At 36.7% G+C, this 25,139-nt stretch overlaps 1 protein-coding gene across 1 annotated transcript; it reads right to left on the minus strand.

The window, feature by feature from the left end:
- Positions 1 to 888: 888 nt before the first annotated feature.
- On the minus strand, positions 889 to 25,139 carry Tmem168 (transmembrane protein 168). The gene is made up of 4 exons (XM_051175694.1): positions 23,890 to 25,139; positions 15,639 to 15,781; positions 13,686 to 13,960; positions 889 to 2,867 (listed from the first exon to the last, which is right to left on the minus strand). The coding sequence occupies exons 1-4, from the start codon at positions 25,015 to 25,017 to the stop codon at positions 2,320 to 2,322; spliced, it is 2,094 nt and encodes a 697-aa protein (XP_051031651.1). The 5' UTR covers positions 25,018 to 25,139; the 3' UTR covers positions 889 to 2,319.

The raw sequence follows: 25,139 nt of genomic DNA on the forward strand, positions 1-25,139 counted from the left end.
GTCAAGCACTTTTGTGATTTCAGAACCGATGCAAATATGACAAATTCTGTTGAAAACTATCCCCATGTTATCTCTGTTTTGCGTTAAGTTTAAGTTTTGGCCTAAAAGAATTACCTTCACTCCAAATAACAGCTTCCAGATAATGGAATCTTGTGAAGGAATAACAATCTCATTGTCCATTGATTCTTCCAAAATTTTAGGTCAGAGTAAGCAAATATTTTATCCTTCTTGCTAAGTTTCCTCTTTGCACAATGAATTACTGACTTAGATTTAGCAGCTTTCATTTAGAATTCTATCCCAGAGTTATTAAGTTTTATTGTTATTTTGAGGGGCAGTAAAATTAACCCAAGTGGACAGACTATAATTTTTTAATTAAGTTAGCCCAAGTCACATTTATATTCCAAAGGCTTCTCTTGATTGTTCTCACACTGAACACACACACACACACACACACACACACACACACACACACACACGCGTGTGCGCGCGCACGCCCACACACACAGGCATGGCTTTTGGTTTTAAATGGCTGCCATCTTTTGAATGAAATTCTAATGTCATTTAAATAATACTATTTTATAAAAAGTGAAGAATAGACTTTTACCTTTGGCTTTCTCAGAGTAAGAAATAAGTTTTACCTAAACTAATTTGCCTGCTGTTGGGTGAGAAATATGAGAAGGAACGCTTTTAAGAAGCCATGGACTAAATAATTTCAGCTCATAGATTTTCTACATCATTATTCAACAGAACAATAATGAAACAGTATTCTAGTGCACTTAGATTATATAAATATAAACAATATACTATATGCACCTGCCACCAAACATGAAACACGCATTTTGCATAACCTCCACTTTTAATAGAGTAAAAATATTCAGGAACTCTTAATTTCACATTAGATGAAAATTTAATTTTTAACAAAATTTTATTCAAAATACTAGGAATACAATATTCCAAACATAGAAATAGTCAGGCTGTAGCAATGCTGCATAGATAGTGGCATATGAGTTCCCTGATGCTTTGACTTCTTCCTAAATAAAACTTCAGTTTTCAAGTTGGTAGAACATGGTAGATGCATTACCTCTTCTCTCTTGGGATGGAGAAATGGCTTCAGTGGTTAGAAGTCATATCACTTTAACAGAAACTAATCTCCCAATTTAATTATATTTCCGTCTTTCAAAGATGAAAATTTAGAGTGCAAGTATTATTGGAAGGGAACAAGAACTGAATTACCTCTTAGGTGATATCCTGATCAGTGCCTACTTTACTCCAACAAAACACTGAAGTTTAAAAATTACAACCACACCATTATGCTTATCTACAATTGCCAACATGAATACTTTTTTACATAATACAATACAGGTATACAATAACAACAAAAAATGATCTGTTCCCATCCTTTGACCTTCAGCAGAAAAAAGTTTACAATAGGATGTGAAAAATAATTTTCATGGCAGAGCACTAATTCCACAGAGATACTTAAATAGAATGAACTGGTCAATGAGAAATTGCTACATTCACCTTTACAAGAGTACTTTGTGAAAAGAATGGCAATTTACTTGGAAGAATTATAGCTGGAAATCCTACTCATTAAGAAAACACAAGAGTTACCCTGAGAAAGACTCTTAAAATTACCAGTATTTCCAGAGTCCCTTACTAATGCATAAACAGTTTGTAGGCTCTAAACTCTTATTGTTACCTACATTGACAATGTTTTCATTTCAAAGGCATTTTGGGCTTCTCTGCTGTACTGGCAAAGGTCATCGCCAAGACAGTTGGGTGTGATGGAGAAGGGCATTTTGCAGTCACTATGAGCAGGTCTCTTCCTGCTTCAAGAGTTTATTCTTCTGCAAACAGTCCTGGAGTCAAACCTGTGAGTCACACACATGAAGGAATCTTCTATTAAGTAAATTGGTAGTTTTCTTAAAATAGTAAACACGTTTGTCTGTTCTACATTCTCTAATGTATGCCTAGAAAATAAGGCATTAAAAATTCTTCATTGGCCACTGCAGAGCATAGACAACTTTTTCCTTTCAATGCAGAGAAATGGAGACAGACTTGAAAGTGCACTGCTATTTTCAACATCTCTTACACATTTACATTCAGCATTTTTATGACCCTTTGTATACTTTTAGTATAAGATCATGCTCACTCCCAATATCTTACATATCCCATAATTACTTAAGAAAGGACAAAGTGAGAATAGCTACAAAAGTAGCAAGATATTTTCCACCAATAAAAATACAGTATACAAAAAATGGCAAGTTAGTGATAAATGGTGACATGAATGCTCAATAATAGCTTTCCTTGGTGTCCAAGTTAAGATTTGACAAGTTTAAAACCTTGTCCTGTGTCCAGCACTGTAGGAAGAAACCAACTCATTTTTAATCTTTTCAAGCACCTAAAGCAAGTTTTGCAGATCCAAAAGAGGTTCAGACCACATAACCAATTTGCCAAATGCACTAGTGGATAGGTAATACGAGGGAAGTGTAACATCCAGTGCTTGGCCACATCACTTCCTGTCGGCAAGTGAAGGGTGTAGTCACTCCACCGCTTCGATACACCATACATGGCTCTCACTGTGCGTCCCTTCTCAGTCCAGCAGATGTTGTTACTGGAGTTGCAGTTGTACTCCACCCAGTCTTTGGTAAAGTCCCCCAGCTGTGGTGGGTCAGCTTCTTCAATATCTACTGTCTTCGCCAGCTCGGCCCCCTGAACTGCAATATACTGATCATTAATCTTTCTCACTTCCTTCACCCACGGAGTTGAGTTCTCGCTGTCTAGTATGATAATAAGCCGGGAACAAAAGGAACTGTTCTTTTCTCTCCACCATTCTAAAAGAGTATCAAGGCGAAGTATGTCTCCACCTGTGAACAAGAAAAAGTGCACGTCAGTGGTGATTCCTGAAGTCTCTTATTTCTTTAAGTTTTTAGAATACTAACCAATAATCAAAAAATGAAAGATAGTTTCAAAGTATCTTTCAGAGATACTTTTTAAAAAAAATACCTTTAGACCTATAACTTTCATACAAATATGCTATGATAACTAAAGAAAATTGATTTCTAAACATATGTTCTTTGATTTCCAATAGGGTTGCATACAGATAAAAATCATTTTAAAAGGAAAGCAATGTAAGCTGAATTTGTATTCAACATACAGCACCTACTAAACACAAACACCAAAGCCTACCAACACAGTACATTCAAGCATTAGCTGCCCATCATTGTGACTGTGGCTGGCTCGGATCTATAGCTGGCTGACACTGCCCAGCATCCCAAGATTATCACCCTGCTGGTGGGAAAGTATCAAAACATAAAGTATGCTTTGCATTAACTGCATCTAACATTTGAGCCATGATAAAATCATTAAGCTGAACTGCTATAAGTTAGAGACGGTAGATAAATTTAATAAAAGAAAAGTAAAATTGTACAGAAAAGCAAACATTCTAAAATTGGGTAGCAAATGACAGCTCATACTCCCTAATGAAAGCTGCCACCTGGCTTTTATGACCCGAGAGTTGATACCACATTCTTACAAAGTAGAAAATCAACAGAAGGCTTTGTGAAACTTAAAATTTACAGAAATTCAATTTAATTGAATTATTACTATTACTAATTGTTAATAACTCAATAATTGTTTCCACAAATAATACTTTACTGGAACCAAACCACTTTTTCAGTTTCATGGCTGACTGCTTTCATAGCTACTGTGGTTACAGAGGTCCTGCAGGTCTTTCAGATGCTGAAGTCACCTGAACAAAAAGTGCTGAGCCATCCAGAGTATTCCACTAAGAGTAAGGCTTATGGGAATGAAAGAAGAAAGGGAGGAGAGATGGGGAGGGAAGAAGGGAGCTGAGTAAGATGGAAAGAAAACAACCAGTAAGTTCTATTAACTACTGAGAGGAGAAGGAAAGTGCCATGGAAAAGTAACACTCTTAAAGACACTGATGAAGTCGACTGACTACTCTATATAAAGCTGGTTTACACTCCCAGCACCCAGAGGCACTGCACTTCTTGCTCATATGAATTTTGTTAGGTCCAAAGCAGACCCCAAAATAGCAGTGCTGCTGCTGACAATGTACTGAACCAGGCCGGGCTCATCTCAGGCTGGACTTTGACCAGGTACACAGAAAAACTGCTAGCAGTCAAACAAAAGCTAACTCAGCATTCATCAGAAACCTTGTAAAGTGGGTTTCCGCTTGTCAGGAAAAGTTATTACTTCCCTTATTCCTTGCCACCACCACCCCCAACTACCTCCAACAAGGGCACCTGGTTCCTAATTAACTGAAACGAAACTGGAACAGATCAAAGTCCCCAGCTAGATCCCAGGCTGTCCTGGCTCCCACCCAACTTACAGCTACTCAAACTCCCAAACTCCTCTGTCTCACATGCATCAGCCCACTGCTACCTGCTCCCCACAAAATCCACAATGCTCTTTCTGCCATTTGCTGTTCTCTCTGCCCACCCCACAACAGCCTGGCAGCCTGAGTTCTACCCACAAAGTGATAAAGTGCACTCACTACTATACACACAAAGCTAGTTTACATTTTAGATCTGTGGTTTCGCCCACAGGGCCTACACTTACAAATTTCAGGATACTTTCTTTTTCCTTATTTGTAAAGAATGTCATTATTTTAATGGGGATTACATTAAGTCTGTAGATTGTTTTGCAAATCCCAATCTACTGCTTTCTTACTTGTTTTATAATCTTTACTATAGTGATTTTTGTCCTCCTTGGGTAGGATTATTCCTAAATTTTTGTTGTTTCTCTTTTTTCTTTGAGTCTATTGTGAGTGGAATGCTTCCCTGATTTCACTTCACTACTGATTGACTTCACTACTGATATACAAAAAGTAAAGTTTTTGTATACTTGTATTCTTCCATTATGCTAACTTTTTGCCAGATCTATTAGTCCTTTGGTAGAGTCTTTAGTCTTTCTAAGTATAGAAAATGAAGAAATTACACACTTCCCCCTTCAATTTTGTGCCTGAGGCAATTGTCTTAGTCAACCCACCCCTGGCTCTGTCTCAAAGGCCAAAGGACACAAGCATGTTAATTCTAGGAATCTGTCCCAAGAAAAGAACAGAAGTAGAGGCAAACTTAGAAATATTTCTTTACTACTAGTGTCTAGGGTAATACAAAACTGAAACAAGGGGAATAGAAATAAACGATAGAATAATCAGGTTATTTTATAATAATTAAAACAAATTTGGGGGATATTTATATCATGAGAACAAACACAACACAGAAGCTTATCTATAGAAATTATAGCAGTAGGAATACTGGGTATTTGGAAATCTGTTGCCTTTCCCAAAAAAAAAATACTTTCTTTTATTTTCCATAAGTTTTCAGATGGACAGTTTTTACCTGAAGAGGGTAAAAAGTGCATGTGCATACAGGTAAGCACTAGATAGTTCAGGAAAGTAAAACTCGCAGGCATCCTTCAAAGAAAGGAGATATTCAACGTGTCCTTCTAGAATGCTGGGAATGGATGCATTTTATAGCCTGGAGGTCCTTTGTTGTCTAAGGACCCTGGCTCCACCCCTATCTTTTGGAATTTATGTTTTATTTACTCTAGACCCTTTCCCCCTAAAACTTTGAGCATTATATCTAGGCCTTAAAATTCATCCCTATTAGTGGTGTCATTTGTATTTTCCAATGGCCTAATAGACTTCTATGTTAGGGCCCCGCCAAATCCTGACTCCCACAGGGATTATGTTTACCTCACTCAGTCTCCCTAGACCCTTACTGTTGTGCAAAAACCATTTGGTATACTGTAAATATGCATTGTTCTCAGTAGTTCATAAAGAGCTGACTGGCTGATGGCTAGGCAGGTTTTTCCAGGCAGAGAGAATGTTGGGAAGAAGAAGGGCAGAGTCCTGTGCCATGAGACACAGAGCGCCCAAGATGGACAGTATGTAGATGAGTAAAAAAGAATTGGGCAGCACACAGATTAATAGAAAAGGGTCAATTTAGGTTCCAAGAGGTAGCTAAAAACAAGCCCAAGCTATTGGCTGGCCAGGTAGGCAGGACTGAAAAGTCTACCTATACCTTATCTTGATCATTGTTTCTAGATCAAAAAACCATCTTATGGAGAAAGTCACACATACTTTGTAAAAATGTCAATGTAAACATGCCTTCAGCTTTGTTGTATTCACAGGGCTGAGTTAGTTGTTATCTGAATTTTTTTTTCAAAAGTTGTACAAATATAGCAAAAATATATGAGCTAATGTCAAACTCTGGACATATTGGCCCTGCACCAATACCAGTTTCATTCTTGCCTTTTCAAGGACCTTTCCCTGCTGGCTATAAAGCCTGAAGGAACCCTCTACAGAGCAACGGTTACTTTCACAATTAGCAAAGGCTTTAATATGTTGGGATTTACTAGCAAAAATCCAACAAACTAATTTCAAAATATGTATTTCTACTAAGAGAAAACATCCTCTTTGCTAAACTACCAAACTAATAAGAGTATCTTTTGCAATTTGCAACTCTGCTTGTAATAGGACCTCAGAAGCCAGGCTGTGTCACATTATCTCTGTGTAACTAATTTATTCACCAGCTCTTTATGAGAAAGGCAGGGAAAAAAAACTATTTTATGCAATTCTCTAACACTTATGCATACTGATTTAGAGGAATAACTTCAATACATGGCTGCAATGTACTACTAGTGTTCTTCCACTTTTTTAAAAAAATGTTCAAAGGTTAATTTTTCATAATTTCCACATGTATGAAATATCTCTAGAATCAGACTACACAGACTACAAGCAATGACACAAATTCTGCCCTCCATAGAATATCACTGCTTAGGATACAAGATAAACTCAAAAAAATCAGTAGCCCTATTTTTTTCAGACGACAAAGAGGCAGAGAAAGAAATCAGAGAAACATCACCCTTTACAATAGCCACAAGCAACATAAAGTATCTTGGTGTAACGCTTACCAAACAAGTAAAAGATCTATATAATAAGAACTTTGTGACTCTAAAGAAAGAAATTAAAGAATATACCAGAAAATGGAAAGACCTCCCATGCTCTTGGATAGGTAGGATAAACATAGTAAAAATGGCAATCTTACCAAAAGCAATCTACAGATTCAATGCAATCCCCATTAAAATCCCACCACAATTCTTCACCGACCTTGAAAGGATAATAATTAACTTTATATGGAAAAACAAAAGACCCAGGATAGCCAAAACAACCCTATACAATAAAAGAACATCAGGAGGCATCACCATTCCTGACTTTAAGCTCTACTACAGAGCTATAGTTCTGAAAACAGCCTGGTATTGGCATAAAAATAGACAGGTAGACCAATGGAATCGAATTGAAAATCCTGATATTAATCCACGCACCTATGAACACCTGATTTTCGACAAAACAGCTAAAATGATACAATGGGGCAAAGACAGCATCTTCAACAAATGGTGCTGGCACAATTGGATGAGGGTGTGTAGAAGACTGCAGATAGACCCATGTCTGTCGCCATGCACAAAACTCAAGTCCAAATGGATCAAAGACCTCAACATCAATCCAGCCACATTGAACCTCTTAGAAGAGAAAGTAGGAGGTACCCTTGAACAAATTGGTATAGGAGACCGCTTCTTGAACATAACTCCAGGGGCACAGACACTGAAAGAAACAATTAATAAATGGGACCTCTTCAAACTTAGAAGCTTCTGTAAGGCAAAGGACACAGTTGACAAGACCAAACGGCAGCCCACTGACTGGGAAAAGATTTTCACTAATCCTATATCCGACAAAGGGCTGATCTCCAAAATATACAAAGAACTCAAGAAACTAGTCAACAAAACACCAAATAACCCTATTAAAAAATGGGGTACAGAACTGAAGAAAGAATTCTCAATGGAGGAAATCAAAAAGGCTGAAAGACACTTAAGAAAATGCTCCACATCCTTAGCTATCAGGGAAATGCAAATCAAAACAACTTTGAGATACCATCTTACCCCTGCCAGAATGGCTAAAATTAGAAACACCAGTGATGACTTATGTTGGAGAGGATGTGGAGAAAGTGGAACACTCCTCCACTGCTGGTGGGAGTGCAAACTCATACAGCCACTTTGGAGATCAGTATGGCGGTTCCTCAGGAAAATGGGAATTAGTTTACCACAGGACCCGGCAATCCCCCTCTTAGGCATATACCCAAAGGATTCACATCAATGCAACAAAGACATCTGTTCAACTATGTTCATAGCAGCACTATTTGTAATAGCAAGAACCTGGAAGCAACCTAGATGCCCTTCAATTGAAGAATGGTTAATGAAGATGTGGCACATCTACACAATGGAATACTACTCTGCAGAAAAAAATAATGGTATCTTGAAATTCGCAGGCAAGTGGATGGCACTTGAAGAAACCATCCTGAATGAGGTAACCCAGTCACAAAAAGAGGAACACAGTATGTACTCACTCATATATGGATTTTAGACCTAGATCAAATGATCACCAGCCTATAATTCACATCACCAGAGGAACTAGGATACAAGTTGTATTCTAAGAGATTCATATAAAGTCCCTCACAGAACTGGGAAGGGACAAGTCCCCCAGACCTCAGGTATAGTGGGGGAGGACAGCTAATGGAGAGAGAAGTAGGAGAAAATGAGAGGGAGGAGAGGAAGGCATGTGCGACTAGGAGGATTGAGCCTGGTTAGGAATGGAAAATAGGAAAGAGAGAGAGAGACAGAGACAGAGAGAGAGAACATAAAAGAGGGAGCCAATATTGGTTTGAAGATAAAGTTGAACACAAAGAAAGGTCGAAGGAACTACAAGACTGCTCCCAACTAACAATCTCAGCTTCCGTGGAAAGGCTATCATAAATGCCCTTCCCCGGAGAGTGAGATCAACAACTAACTTCTCCATGGAGTCCTCAACTAATGCCTGTTGAAAACAGGAGCAAACACCCATACATAAACACTGAGTCAAACTAGAACCCAGAAGCAGATGGAGAGGACAAGACCATGCGGTAGAAGTACATAGAGACAGCTTACCTGAACAAGGAGGAGCTAAGGGCCACTAGACTGATAGCTGGGAAGCCAACAGGGGTCTGACTCGGACTCCCCTGAATATGGGTCTCAGCCAGAAGGTCTGAGCAGTCTAAGAGACCTCAGACAGTGGAACCAGGATGTATCCCTGGTGCACAAAAGGACTTTGCAAACATATCCCCCATGGAGGGATAACTGCCTTATTCTAGAGATAGGAGAGAAGCCCTAGTCCCTACTTCACAGGACCTGTCAGATCTACATGACCCCAACTGGATGGCATTCCCCTACATATTGTATTGTGGTGGGGGGTTGGGAGGGGAGGGTGTTTAGAGTGCATGGGAGAGGGTAGAGAGGGCAAAAGGGAGGGAAGGAGGGAGGGAGGACTTGGGGGGAGGGAGGGAGGGAGGGAGAGGGAACTGGGATCGACATGTAAAATAATAATAAAAAAAAAAAAAAAAAAAAAAACGCTTTGACTCCAAAATTTAAGTTGAAGAACAAGTTACTGGGGAAAAGTATTTCTATTTTTGTTTCCACAGAAAATGAAAAGATGTGGATTCCTTCCAGACTAATGTGGTTTGATCACACCAGACCGCCTGAAACAGAGTACAAGCTGATCCTACATTCCAAACAGCTGGACAAAACAGCCCTACAGACTACAGCTAGGATATCTGAATCTTCTTCGAATCCCCCAAGACAGCGCCCCTTACCAGCAGGAAGTAGTTTGGAAAGAAAGACGCCCAAATTCCCAAATATTGTGTATAAATGTTTGTTTTCATTTAATTGGACTTTGTTATATAAAATTAAATAAAAAATACTCTATATGCAAAAAAAAAAAAAAAAAAAAAAAAAAAAAAAAGAATATCACTGCTTAGCATGGCACTCAACTATTTCAATATTCTTCAGCATATTCAACCCTAATTCTCTTTTAATATCAACAAGACACTTACAGCAGCAATAAAGCCTTGTGAGTTATTTCTCTACTTTGTTTTATTTTGTTCTGCTTTTCTGTAGGCTCTGTGATACTCTTGGCTTTTGGCCCAAATACAAAGCACTTAACATTTATCTCCAATAACAGCCATTCAGCCATTCAATACATTTCAAGCAACCAAGACTGCTTTTAAAAGGTCCTTGTATATCTATGATAAACTGCTTTATAAAGTAGCTTCATTTTTTTTATTTCTTTCTATCTCTGATAATTATACTAATTGTTTTTTATCCTAAAGCAGCAGTTCTCAACCTGAGTGTTGCAACCCCTTTGGCAATTGAGCGATTTTTTTTTACAGGGGTCATCTAAAACCATTGGAAAACACTGATATTTATATTACAATTCATAACCATAGCAAAATTATAGTTATAAAGTAGCAATAAAAATATCTTTATGTTGGGGGGTCACTACAACATGTGGAAGTGTATTAAAGGGTGACAACATTAGGAAGGTTAAGAATCACTGCCCTAAAGCAAAGAGACAAAATTATCATGTTTAATATATTAAAACTCCATAAATCTAAAAAGACAACATATTCTTTTTCTTTTCTTTCCTTTTTTTTTTTTTTTTTTTTTTTTTTCAAGACAGGGTTTCTTTGTATTGTTTTGGAGCCTGTCCTGGAACTAGCTCTGTAGACCAGGCTGTCCTTGAACTCAATCTGCCTGCCTCTGCCTCCTGAGTGCTGGGATAAAAGGCATGGGCCTGGCTAAAGACAACAAATTCTAAGTAGTGTGTGCTAAAGTAAGGAACAAAGGCACATTGAGATTCTCTTTCCCAAAGTAACATTGTTCTGAACTTGGTGTTAATTTGTTAACCCAAGTAAAATCTAGTGCTAATGGGTCACAGTTCAAGGCTGCTGGAAGAGATAGGCATTAATCAATTATCAGAGTTACGAGCTCCTTGTCATTTGATTTGGAACAAAGTAAAGCACTTCCCACAGAGCAGGGGTGTTCTACTCAATTTCAAAGCAGAATCAGTGTGCAAGGCTGGTGTTAGGCAGGTCCAGGCACTGTATTTCAAGAGTGTTTATAGCCCTGGTTCATTCTGATTACTTTCAAATGAGGCAGGTTCCTCAGGCCAGGCTCCCATGACAGTATGCATCCATGAACTACAAGATAGGACAGGTAGTGTCATATCCCAGCCTCCATTGTAATTTACTTTCTATAATAAACTCTAGACCAGTTATAAAACCACAAGAATTTTTGGCTAACAAAGAAATTACATAATGGCCAATCTACTGGTAGTATATTTCTTTCTTTTTTTTTTTTTTCCTGGTTGTATATTTCAAAGATATTACTCTAGAATGTTAGATCTAGATATTTATCAAAGTTAAGTTTTCATGAATTGTTCCTAGGTCCTCATAAAACTTAAGAACAGCAAACTTAGACACTGTCTATTATTACCTTTGCTTTCCAGAAAAGAGAAAGGTGGCATAAGTATTAGTAAGCTGGATGTGTAGAGAAGGACTTGAAATAAATTTCAAAATAGTTTAGAAGAAAACATAAGTGTTCTGAAAAACATTTATATTAAGCATAAGTCCTTAATAGAAGTACACACAAAAGAGTTACTCCACAACTTCTATTCTTAGCTAGTTGCGTGTGAAGTTGCACACTATAGTCCCAGGCTCCAGGAAGGGGCAGCCAGGAGGATCATTTGAGGCCATTAGTTCAAGTCCAGCCTGAACAACACAGAAAACTGATCCCATTCCTAATACTGACTTGTAAGTTTTAAATTACAGGGATATGTGAATATCCAATAAAATTATGTCCCTTCCATACTGGTCCGCAAAGTTTATTATAAATATTGCGTTTACAAAAATCAGTCCTTCCTTTAGTCTGTTGTTTTATTCTATAAAGTGTTTTTAATGGACTAGAACTACTCTATAGGGCTCTGAGTTAGAATGTGTAGAAGCCTGCTCCTTACCTAGAATTGAATAGCCATAGAGGCTCTCTTCTGGATTGTCATTCAAGAGCTATAGATTAAGGAAACAAATTTATAACCTATGTTTAAGGAGTTTGTTGCATCCCTTTGTGTATATCCTACTCTTCTTGAAAATGGGTGATCCACGCTAACAATTCTCTGTTTAACCACAGCATGTTCCTTCTGCAATCAGACCCCTGCTGACGTTGGTAACATGAAACAAGAGGGGAGAAAATGTGTCAGGGGTCTGGCACACCTGGGGTTGATCACAGGAAGTTACATTCGGCCTTCAGTTTCCAGTGTATCCTCCGAATACTGGAAGTAACAGAGGCGATCAGAGGACTTCACACATGAAAATCAAATCTAATATTGTTTAACCAAATAGCAGCTGATACTTAAAATATGCCCAACATTTGCCTTTATTCCCAAAACAGCCACTGAACTATTTAATAGTAAACTGCAAACAAATGATTAAAAAAAAAAAAAAAAAAGCTACTTTTTATGATAAAGCCTCAGTTACAACTCAGACCTGAAACTAGCAGGCTCAAGCTGGCTTAAAACCATCTGCCATTTGAGCTTGCTTCCTTCTGGGGTTCTTACACGACAGATCCATCAATATCTGGCTTGGCTTCTCTGACCGGAGTGTAAGTCTAATCGACTTTTCATCTATGTAACAAGGCTTCTGACAGAAACAACATAAGGGCATGAGGGTTCATTCATTTGGCTCACGGGTCCAGACTGTCAGTGATCATGCAGGGGTGCAGCGGGGAGGAGCAGCTCATGCATGGCAGCAGAAAAGCACAGGAAGGGAACCTGTACAAATCTTTCCCTTTTTACTTCAATCGGCCCTACAGACCGTCGGAATGCACACCTATACTCAGGAAAGTTCTCCCGGTCCCTGGGCTAATCCTCCCCGGAAATGCCATCAAGTACATACATCCTGGTGTATGTTTTACTAGTCTCCTGGTTACCACTAAATCAAAACAACCCACAATGAGTATCAAACACCACATTTACACTTACATTTGATGGCTACTTATTACTGTTTTGATCTGGCTGGATATAATTAAACCTAAAGTAACTATTTTCAATCTAAAGTAAAAAAAAAAAAAATTATCTTACTTTTTTATGGTATAGTCCATGATTTTTTTTTACCTAGGCATTATATGGAAGGCTGCCCCTACCATATTCTTCTAGGTCCTGGGCACATACTAACACAGGAACAAAGCCTCAAACTAATCCAATCTTTATTATAGTTAGGGAGACTAACAAGTTCATGTAATACTATAAGATCTCACTTCTCTAGAACTTCCTTTGGAAAAAAAATGCTTTATTTTTCTTTATGCAGATAAACCTAAGCTTTTCCCTCCTCAAGACTCTAAGACGTATAAATGCATCAAAAATCTAAAACAACACCAAAGAACTTTATAGCTCACAATGAAACAGGGGTCATTCCCTCCCTTCCCTTGTTTAGGGATATGAAAGTGAAGACAGTAGGACACCAGCTCCTGACCAGGCACTGCTACACTGTAGCTTGGCCTGATGCTTAGAGCCCGGTGCAACACTGTTACCTCTGCTTATGATGCTTGGAGACTAAGACATGCTAGTCAACAGTTCCTGGGCTTCTAAAAGATATCACTGTGTGAAATGGCTCTGAAAGCCTTTAATCTAACCTTGGTCATCTATGAAGCAGTGAGCTGAGAGCTGTAATGTCTCTATGTAAACACTGCATGCATAAACATATATTTCACAACACTGGAATTCACAGACGTGAACTTACCTGCTAGAGCCCACTCTCCTGAGCCATGGGTGTGCCCACTGTAATACAAAACATATGTATCGTGCCTAGGTCCATCCACTGTCCGAAGTTCAAGGAAAGCTTTCAGTTTGGAATGTAGAGTATCAAAAGACAGTCCACTTGTGGAATAGTCACATCCATAGGTCTCAATCATATGATAGGCAAAGAATCTCTGGATGGCGTTGAGCATGCCAGTAGACCTCAAATTTAACTCCTGGACGTGTTCTGGTGGAAGCAGTGTTGGCTGACCATCAGGACTACAAAAGGAGAAAAAAAAAAAAAAAAAAAAAACCAAACACACAAACAAACAAACCAAAAACAATTATTCTGGTTTTTAGAAAGTAGTAATTATTCTATGTTAAATTCTCATGTGTCATCTATAATTGATTACCCAAAAACCATAATCAGTCATGCTAACTAAATGGCCAGTTTCTCTTCTATAGTTCCTTTCATGCTAACAATTAATTTTAGAAAACACAAAATCTGTTTTCTAAAATTTGTTTTTTTATCAGTAAAACAGCAAAGGCTGAAATGATATCTCATGAAATTCATAGCAATATTTTTGTTCCCATTCTTATTTTCTTACTGAATGACAGATACTGAAGAAGACCTTTTAAAATCAAGATTGCACTAAATGTCTCAAGAACACCTGAGTAGGAATTAAAAGAAAGAACATTTTATTGTTGAGAAAACTAAATTCACACAGAAAACATGGGAAGCAAAAATGATTATATATTTAATTTCTATAGTGAAAAACAGGATCTTTGTAATGTGTTCAAAATTTACTAACTTAAGGCCCAGTCCAAAAATAGAAGAAATTATCATTCATCAAAGATAACTTAAAAATCATTATTAAGACTTAACACTAATCTTGGGGGAAAAAAAAGTTACCATGGGAAACACACTAAACTATGTTTTATAACTAATGGAAATAAAGTATAAAGAAACAAAAATCATCACTACTTTCCTCTCCAAAATGAAATTTCTATCAGAAAATTTGAAAACTCTAAATTTTATTTCATGTACTATTAATCCTATCCCAGTAATGCTTAAATGTTTATTAAAATAAAATCTTTTACATATTCTGCCATTTATTGGTAACCAGGGCAAAAATTAACTGTGCATAATACTATTTCCACAAATTCTTTCTTCAGAACTACATCTTACTTTATGAGACATTTCTCAAACACATTCATTTCTTATGAGATCTTCTACTTCCATCAAGGCTTCAATACAGAAGCACTATTACAAATTTATTTAGGGGTTCCCATCAAATATCTGAAACCAGATTTTAAAAATTATATTTAAAATATCACCCTAACCAAAGAAACTATAAATAACATTTAGTCTTCAGGACTCATTATGACAGAAATTATTTTTTCTATTGTAAATAAAGTTCACTATTAAAATATTTTAAAGTAGTGGTATTTACAGTTTCAGATTTCTCCTATATTTTGGGGACAAAATTATATGGAATGAAACTACAATAAATGTTTAATAAACTTCATTTCATGTTTGTATAGAATTGTTCATGGTACAGAGTATTTCCACATCCTATATCTTACCAGCTTTCTAGAATGTTCCTCCAAGAGGGGTGATATTAGCATTATTGTGTTAAATAAGGACACTGGGGTTCATTCCATTATCACATCGTTCACAGGAACTTTCATGGTACTCCTTTAGAAAGGGCCTTTCCTTCAAAAGTTCAACTAGACTTCCTGAGCCCTAGCAAACATATAAGCTAAACTTATCTGTTCACATATTTATATTTAATCATGAAAATGAGCCTATCACTTAAAGTCAACTTTTATACACAGGGATGAAGTGTAAGAGCACTACATTTTGGAAGTGAAGTTGTGAAAAATTAATCTACCATAATCATTAAGAGACTCTGACAGTCAAGTGGTTACTCTCAAGTCCAACAGACCACAGTACCTGCAGAAGTTGGTGGGGATCACAATAGCATAGCCAACAGAGGTTCCTCCTAAACAGTTACCTAGTTCATGGAAGAGCCCATGAGCCAGGGACTCCAGTGGCAAAACAATGAGAAACATGCTCAAGAAGATTCCATTTGTGGGCTGGAAGAAAAATAAAAAACATTTATAAAGTTTGTGGCTATTTACATGCATGTGTATTGACTCAGTTTTTACCACTACATTCAAGGGTACAAGTGGTAACTGATAATCTAAAAACAGTAATAAGGAAAAGCGCACATTTGTAGACACAGATAAATTACTGGAATAATGAACCTTAAACAGATCTCTAAGTTTTTTGGAAGTTGTAACAAAACACAGCACATATTTAAAGAAAAAAAAAGTTGTTTAAAACCCTTCCATCCAAATGGAAAACAAAAATATAACAACTCTGACATGAAAGAGAAAAAAAAATCTTTCCATGTTCAACCCACATATGCATCAATTTTTCCAAATACCATGATTATTACTTTATAAAAGAGGATACTTGAAGAAGGACTCACTTGCCCCATTCCATGTGGAACCCAGAGTCCAGCAACTATGAGAATAAAACCGTAAGGAAAATCAAGACCTTAAGTTTAAAAAATTAATTTCATTTTTATATAACAATTTACCTCTTAAAAACCCCAAACTCAATTTGTCAAAATTGCAGATCATAACAAAAAAAAAAAAAATGTTAAGGACATTTAAATACCTTTTAAAGAAGCATATAAAACAAACACAGGAAAAAAAATTAAAAGTGGTCATTTAAATTGAAAACAGAAAGATGATTATTAATCCTGTACTGCAGCTTTTTTAATATTGGCACTATTCCAGATTCTTGCATCACTACAAATAATAGGCCTACATGCAGGGACAAATGTCAACACGAAGGAGTGGTCATCTGATCAAAAGTGAAATAATGAAAAAACAGATACATTGCCCAATTTAGTATACTTTAATCTATCAATTATAATATAAATTATAGTAAGTTATAATTATTTAGTATAAAGAATCGATTTATGAACATTGAAAAATATGACAATTGATGATTAAAATCACTTCAAGTAGTAAAATCACTTCCACACTTCATACTATACACACACACACACACACACACACACACACACACACACACACACACGAGTCACAAATATAGGGGCTAGAGAGACGGCTTGTTGATTAAGAGCACTTGTTCTTGTAGAGGACCCGAGTTTGATTCCCAGCACCCATACAGCAGATGACAATGGTCTCTAACTCCAGTTTCAGGGAATCGGATGCTTTCCTCTGACTTCTTCAGGTATCAGACACACACACACATGGTACACAAACATGCAGGCAGGCAACACACCCATAAAGTAAGTAAATCTTTAAAATTTTTTTTCATCATGAATGTATATTTGTACACATAGGTCTATTTCTTTACTAAAACAGATGATATATAACATATCTATATTTGTATATATTTACATTCTCATTTGCCAGCTTAATGGTATCCAAAATCCTTTCAGTGTAAATATGCTACACTATATATAACTGCTATATAACTTGTGCATATTTTATGTAGCATGTCACATAATTTCAAGAGTTTGTGTTTATGAATTAAAGTACTTAGTCTTGTTGAATTAAAAGAAAAAGGCAGACTTATCCTTTAAAATTTTTAGTTTATGTGTACCTGTGTCTACATAAGTGTAGGTGCACATGTGTGTGCAATTACATGCACTGATATGTACAAAGACCAGAAGAGTAAGTCAGATCACTTGAAGCTGGAGTTATAGTTTGTGAGACACTGTATTTATTATGTGGTTGTTGGGACTCTGGCTTTCATGGTTGCATAGTAACCATTTTTAATAACTAAGTCCCCAACAAAACTCATGAAGACTTCAGAAGCAAAAGAATAGAAATCTAGAGAACTTAAAAAAAAAAGTCTACTTTTAAAACATTTTTAAAATATCTAAATACTAGTTAAGAGATCTTGATGTATAGTCATCAAAGTTCTAATACAAGTATTAGAAATCTATCCTGTCACTGAGTATTCTCAAAAGAGACAAAACCACAAAAAATTAAAGCCACAACCCTTATAAGTGCAAAAACAGAGTTACAAAAATGAACTCAGGAAAATCTACTATCTTACATTTCCCTGTAACCAACAAAAAGAGTTTGTAGTAAGTAAATTCTAGGGTCTTGCCAAATCTAAAAGCATGAAACTGTACAATGGCCAATAACAGAGTAAAGGCTGTGAGTGGAGGCTTTCTAGACATCAAGGTTCCTAGTATCTCAAGAGCATTTCTGACCTGCAAAGGAGAACAGCAATGATAACTATTTCAAATACTGTGAGGACTCAATGTATTTATACATACACAGTACAGAAAATGGAGTATTAACACACAAAGAACAGTTGGTAAATGGTAGGTCTTATTAAAATAAAATAAAGGATAATCTAGTAGTTTTTTTTCTTGTTAGTGGGTTTTTTAGTTTGTTTTTGTTTTTGAAACAGGGTCTCAGGATGTAGTTTTAGCTTGATTGTAAATTGTCATTTAAGCAGGTTGGCCTTGAACTCAGAGATCCACCCACCCGCCTCTGCCTCCCAAGTTTGAAGGTTAAAAGCATGCATCACCACATGGACCTCATTTAAAGGCTGGAAAACCAGGTGAAGAAGGTAGTTATGCACATGCACAATGTAACAATATTTCAGTCAACTATGAACCATATGTACCATTTGTGTGCATGTGAACAGATCCCATATAACTTAACTGAACGGAAGGTTTCCTACTGTCTAGTAACATAGTATGATGCATTAATACACTGTTGTGCTACATGTAAACAAGACTGCCCTGTCAGTCATATGGTCATGTACAGCACACAGCCAACAGTAAGTGACTGCTAGTGGTTTACATATTTACTATCTATACTCCCTCTACATTACAAAGTTCATGCAAAGTGGTATGCCATGTCTACCCAGCAACAACCCCACACTGTGTGTCTACTGACTGCATCCAGAGGCCAGTTGGAATGACTGAGAGAATCTCGATTTGTGAAAGTACATGCTACAATGATCACTGTGTACTGACCGGAACTCAATCTGTTGTGAACTGTACCACATGCATCCTTCATGAAGAAAATGCTCTTCAGACCATTGTTTTTGGTGCTTTAATGGGAAAAGAGTATCTACTCCTTTGAAGGGTTCCAATATGTTCCCCCAAAGCATGCTCTGGAAACTTAACTCTCAATATAACAAGATAGTGTCTAATGGAAAGTGTATTGGTCAAAAGGACATGGAACTTATAAATGGCCTTCACAAGGAAATAATGATTATTATGTAAGGCTTCAAAGCTGCGAAACATGATTCTTAGCCTTTTCCCTCCATCTATCATCTATCTATCTCTCTCTCTCAATTTATCTACCTACCTCCCTACTTATGCATCCCAACTTTTAGTATTGAAATTGAGCTTCCCAATCTTCATACTGTGAAAAAATAAATGCCATTTCTTTATAAATTACCTACTCCATGTTACTGTCACAGCAACACATAATGTACCAGGACATCATCCCATTTTTATAGTGTTCTGGGAAAAGTGATAAAATTTTAGCTTCAAGCTGAAATAATGTCCCCCTCTGTAACCTAGACTAAATGGATCTAAGCTGGGGGAAACAAATGAAACAAAAGAAAAGGAAAAATGAATGCTATGCACTTCTAATTCAGCAGCAGATTGGAAAGCTCCCTGTTCCCCACGCCAAATGAAGGAAAGGTGGTCCTTCCATCGTGCTAGAAGTGAGGTCATGCCACATTAATAGATTTCATCTCTTCACTGAAGGTGAGACTGATACGAAAACTTCTACCATACCAAGGGATCATCTCTTTCACCTACCCTGAAATTAACTGTATAATGACTTTTCTTGTTTGGCAAAAAAAAAAAAAAAAAAAAAAAAAAAAAGAAAGAAAGAAAGAAAGAAAAGGGGCTTCTACAAAAAGCTGCACCAAGTCTCCATGGAATCTTCAAATTACAATGGTTAGCTAGGAAAGGCATATAGAAGCTCAGGTGAAAGATTTCAGAAAGAATGTCTCTATACAAGAAAATGCCTTGGGGTATGCTTCTAAGTGGGATGCAGTCTCCCTTTCGGCCTTCTGTTGAATTACCAATTCCCATCAAAGCAACACAAGCTATGCTAAAATACTGTGTCTTTCCAATTAACTTATTTAAGGGAAAAGTTTAAAAGATGGAAGCAAACGGCAAGCAGTGAACGTAATACGAACTGTGGGAAACAAAGGCTGTAATGACGCACTTTAAAGTCAGAATGAGATGATGAGCACAACAGAAGTTAATGTGAAATTCCAACTCTTTAATGAAACCATTGATTCCTTCTGACAACATTAGAGTGGAAGAAGTAACAAAAACAAAGGTACTTAAAAAGTCCACTTTTGTGAAAACTTCTTAGCTATGACATAAAAAAAATTCATAAAGGAAAAATAACGGATGGGTTATGCCGTATCTATTTTATCTATATTGACCATGGCTGACAGACAGCAAAAGTGTCTTTAATTTCTTGTTTTTCCTCGTCCTATTAGGTCTGTACCCATGCAATCCGTGGGAAAGCTTTCCAGTAGAAATCAACTGAAGGATAATGAGACACAAGGAAAAGTTTACATTCTTATAGAAATGTGGTGTGTGTGTGTGTGTGTGTGTGTGTGTGTGTGTGTGTGTGTGTGTGTGTGAGATCACTATTTAGAAACATAGGTAAAAAACAGTTCAATTTCGATATCTATTAAAATCCAATTTAATGAATTTGGGATAGCTGAGAATAGACTTGGACCGGTGATTCCCAAATTATGTATCATATGAATGTTACATTTGCTTGTCAGCAAAAGTCAAAGGAGAGATCACACAGAAGTTAAAGGGTGTATGAGCTGGTGAGGAGGGTGATGGATTAATGAGGGTTAGAGACAGATTTCATAGACAGATGAGTATAGAAATAAATGATGCTCTTTGAGTATTTTCTTTTAGTGTGTCTCCCCACCCTCACCCCCCCCATATACTCATTTACATTTCACAGAACACTGGGCAGAAGTTTTTGAAACCTTTCTATAATCAATCAAATAAAAATTAAGCTACAAAGTCTAATTTCCTGCAAAGAACATGCCAACATCATAGACAACACTTATCAAGTAGCCCGCAATTGGTGACTATAAATAAATTCGAGTAGATTTACATTAGTTTTGAACAGCTAAATTAATAAACCACTTAACAGGATTGCCACAAGACATTAGCAAAGCATAATTCTAGGCTTGTCCCCAAATTACTGAATTCCAGTCTTCAGAACTTCAACAAATTCTGCATGAATCAAATGAACAGATGTCAAGAACAAGGCTTGGTAAGCCTGTTCTATAGTTAATATGTTAAGCTTTAGAAGCAGGTAACAGGGTTTTTATTGAAACCACTAAACCATTTTTATTATGATAAAAATCAAAGGCCAAGGAGATCTAAAATATTTTTCTACATTTATAAACAGGTCTTGAATACGCAAAACAAAACAAAACAAAACACTGAGGTTCTGGAGAGGGGTCGGCGGTGCAGTTAAGAGTGCTTACTGTTCTCGCAGAGAATCATGGTTCAGATCCCAGCACCCACATCACATGTCTCATGACAGCCTGCAAATCCAGCTTCAAGGAATCTGATACCCCTGCAGCGGCAGCTACACACACACACACACACACACTCAATTTCTTAATTGAGAAAATACATATTTTAGTATCTCTAATATTGATAAAATTAGACAGAAAATCATCAAGGATATCAATACAAGAACAAAATCACTGCCCAGCTCAACTTAGCTTATACTTATAGTATACTCTGCCAAGTAATACTGTGATCTTTTTCAGATTATTGCCAAGTAAATATGGACTAAAACATATGCCAGGCCATAAATAGGTCTTCATCAAAAAACTAAAACATACAAATTGTGTACTCTAACCATAAAGATAAGCCAGATATAAAAAAAAAAAAGAAAAAGAAAAAAGAGTGATGTTTGGAAATCCACAAGTATTAGCCTTTTATACAATAAAAATATAAATAACCCATGGGTCAAAGAGAAAAAATTACAAGGAAAATTAGAAAATACCTTGAAATACAGTATAACAGTATCTGAAAGATAGAAACAGATCAAAATAAAACAACAGCTCAGATGTGAAGTCTCACAATTACATTTAATTATGGTAGACATATGCAAAAGCAATTCAGTTGGGTAAATGTCAGGTACCAGTCTTTCCAGTAAAGGTTTTGAAGCAAACTAAACAAAATTAAGGTGCTTATACTATAAACAAGAAACAAATGGAACATGTGGAACAGAAACCAAAATATGAGGGCTAAATAGTAAAGCCTCTGGCAAAAAATATGGAAGAAAAAATTTTGATGACCTAGTGTTGAGCAGAATCTTGTACAAAATACTGAACACACAGTTCATAAGAGAAAGAATTGATAAACTGCATTTTATAAAGTCAAAAGTGTTTATTCTTCAAAAAGTATCAATAACAAAGTTAAAATATAAGCCTGAGCAAAAAGAAATTTTCCAATCCTTTATCTGATAAAAGACTTGGATCCAAATACACAAAGACCTCCTAAAACTCAAGACAAAATAACCCAAATAAAAAAGGGGGAAAAATATGAGCTATTTAAATACTCATGAAAAGGAAATAGACGTTCATTAAAGACCTGTAAATTACAACCCAAATGAGATACTACTTGAGGGCTAACTTAAGTGATTTTCTCAGGTAAATCAACTTTAAAACATGTCCATCAAAAGTTAAAACACGGAGACTGATTCTCCTAACATAATCTTGCTTGAAAGATTTCTTAGAAAACTTTTGTGTACCCCCCATCGGTGTGTACACTTTACTTGAAGACCACTGCATATACAAAATAGAAAAATCTAGTGGCCAACAAAATATCTGGTTAACAGAATTTCATGACCTGGAAAGGCATCGTCCATGAATGAGGATGACTTGGAAAAGAAAAACTGGTTAAGACTGGGAAAGTGGCCAACACAGGAGGGGAAAGGGAGGAAAATTCTGATAGAGTTCTGCCATCATTGTAACCCTGAAAGTCCCTAGCTCTGGCAAGTAGGCAAAATGAGGAAGCTAGCACGATGCAACACCCATTTGTTTGACTCCGGCACAGACTCCTTGAGGCAGCCCACACTCAAAGTGTTTATGTCTAATGCCCTTTAACACTCACATCTAGAAATCAAGCAGTAGCAACAAACTGATGCAAAGCAATTGAACCAAGAAGAGTTGCTCTTATATGCCCACTTCCCAGCCTGAGGTACTCAAATTATACACTTTGTCACATTATAATCAGTTTATAATCAAACACTTTTCATGTTAGCCTCTTCCTCTCATTACAGAGTTATCCGTTTTAAGGGCAAAGTCCTGAACTCTTCAACATTCATCACCATCCATCTCTAGCTAAATGTGAATAAATACTCAGAAGAAAGGAAGACAGGAAGACAGATTGATGAATAACACAGTGAAAACATGAGAGTTTGGGTATGGATCCCCAGAACTCATGAAAAAAGCCAAGTGTGGTGGCACATATCTACAACCCTAGTGCCGTATAGATACAGACAGGAGGATCCCTGAGTTGGTTGGCCAGCTAGTAAGGTCACGTCAGTGAGAGAACTTGCCTCAAGAAAACAAAGACAAGAAAAATAAAAAAAGGTGGAAGTGATTGAGCAAGATAGGTACTTGACACAAACATCTGACCTCCACATGCATGCACATAAACATACACATGCATGTGCATAGACACACAATACATACCCATATTTTAAAAAAAAAAATCACACACATGTAACTTAAAACATTACTATAAACACAAACTCTTAACTGCACAGTTTGAATGTCCTTAAGCATATTTTTAAAAAACATTTTTGGGCAGGAAATATACCATAAAATCCATTTTTCTCTTATTTAAAATTCAGATTTCCTAATCTTTATTTCGGAAGCTAATATGGTACTATACATATTTTCTTGTCAAATAAAATCTTAAGAAAAGACTATGCCATAAATATGCTATATATACAGAAGGTGGGTATGGGCTTAGGCTAGTACCAGTAACTCTGGCTATGTCTTTCAAGTAAGTATGTCAATAAGTATAATCTAAGAATGTCTTTAAGTATAATCCCCAGTTGGCATTAACATAAGAAAATAAACAGACAACAACAAAAACACATGAACTTACCTGCCAGGAGACTGCTCCCAAAATTGCTGTTGCAAGAAGACTAAAAAAAACTAACTGCTCTGAAATTAAGCAAAAATGACGCATCCCTTTGGATGCCATGATTCTATCAAGGCTATTGTTATCTGCCCTGTGGTTGATATATACTTTATGGCAGTCGTTTAATTTGGTATGAAATCCCCAAAGAGTTAAGAGAAAAATAATATGGCAAATCATCCAAAAAATCCCAAAAATGGAAAAGCCCGGTATCACAAAATACCAGAGATGAGTGTCTCTGAGTTTAAATGCTGAAAAAATAAAGAATGTAAGCTCAATCATTCCAATGAAAACCACTGAAAGTCTCCTGCAAATTCTTCCACGATACAGAAAAGGTTTCCACCTTTCAGTTACTGAAAGTCCACTAAAATAAATGTCAAGGAAAGGATCAGTTATCAAGCAAATGAAAAAGCATGCAAAAGCAATTGGATTCTGGGGTGTTTCCAATGAAGAGAAAAACAACAATACTGAAAAAATTATTAAGTTTGGAATAGCTAGAAAGGACTTCATTCTCAGGTCTATAATGAGCATGGCCAAAGCGATGACAAGCAAAATAACACTCAGAGATTTCTCTACCAACATAGTAGTGCTGGCGATGGCAAATCCAACAAGTTCCAGAAACTCTACTGTGGTTAGTAAAGTGGGCCGATGGCGGACATAACCAGAAATTCTCTCCACCAGAGCACACAATATCCTTAATACTATGGATGTCAGAAGCAGGTATTTGGTTGATTCTTCTTTCACGTCATTTTTAAAGGATGAATTATCAAGAAAACATAGGAGGCCGAGCAAAAATCCAAACCAGAGATTGGAGAGACTTAAGCTTGCTGCTTCCATTGAAAAGTAATAGTAGAGAATGCTGGCGATCCCAAGAACAAAGAGGCCGAGAATAAAAATCACCAAAATTAAAGAATTGGCTGTTTTTTCCCATCTTACATAAAGACCTAAACATATAGCCACCAGTAGGTTTATTCTGGCTAAATAGCCAAGATATCGCACAGAGGAATGCATGTTCACTTCTCTGTTTACTTCTTCCAGCCTCGTCATTGCTAGATAGAGACAATGACTAAAGCAGTAACGCAGTGATTTACACATGTAATCTGGCAATGCACGTGCTTCTCACACGGTAAAAAAAATTAACTTCTTGTGCTTCATTCAACAAATCCAATGTGGTGGTAGCTCCTACTCCAACATTTTCCAAATGTATCTTTATAGTG

Source organism: Phodopus roborovskii, unplaced genomic scaffold (genome assembly GCF_943737965.1).
Source record: "Phodopus roborovskii unplaced genomic scaffold, PHOROB, whole genome shotgun sequence".
Classification (NCBI taxonomy): Eukaryota; Metazoa; Chordata; class Mammalia; order Rodentia; family Cricetidae; genus Phodopus; species Phodopus roborovskii.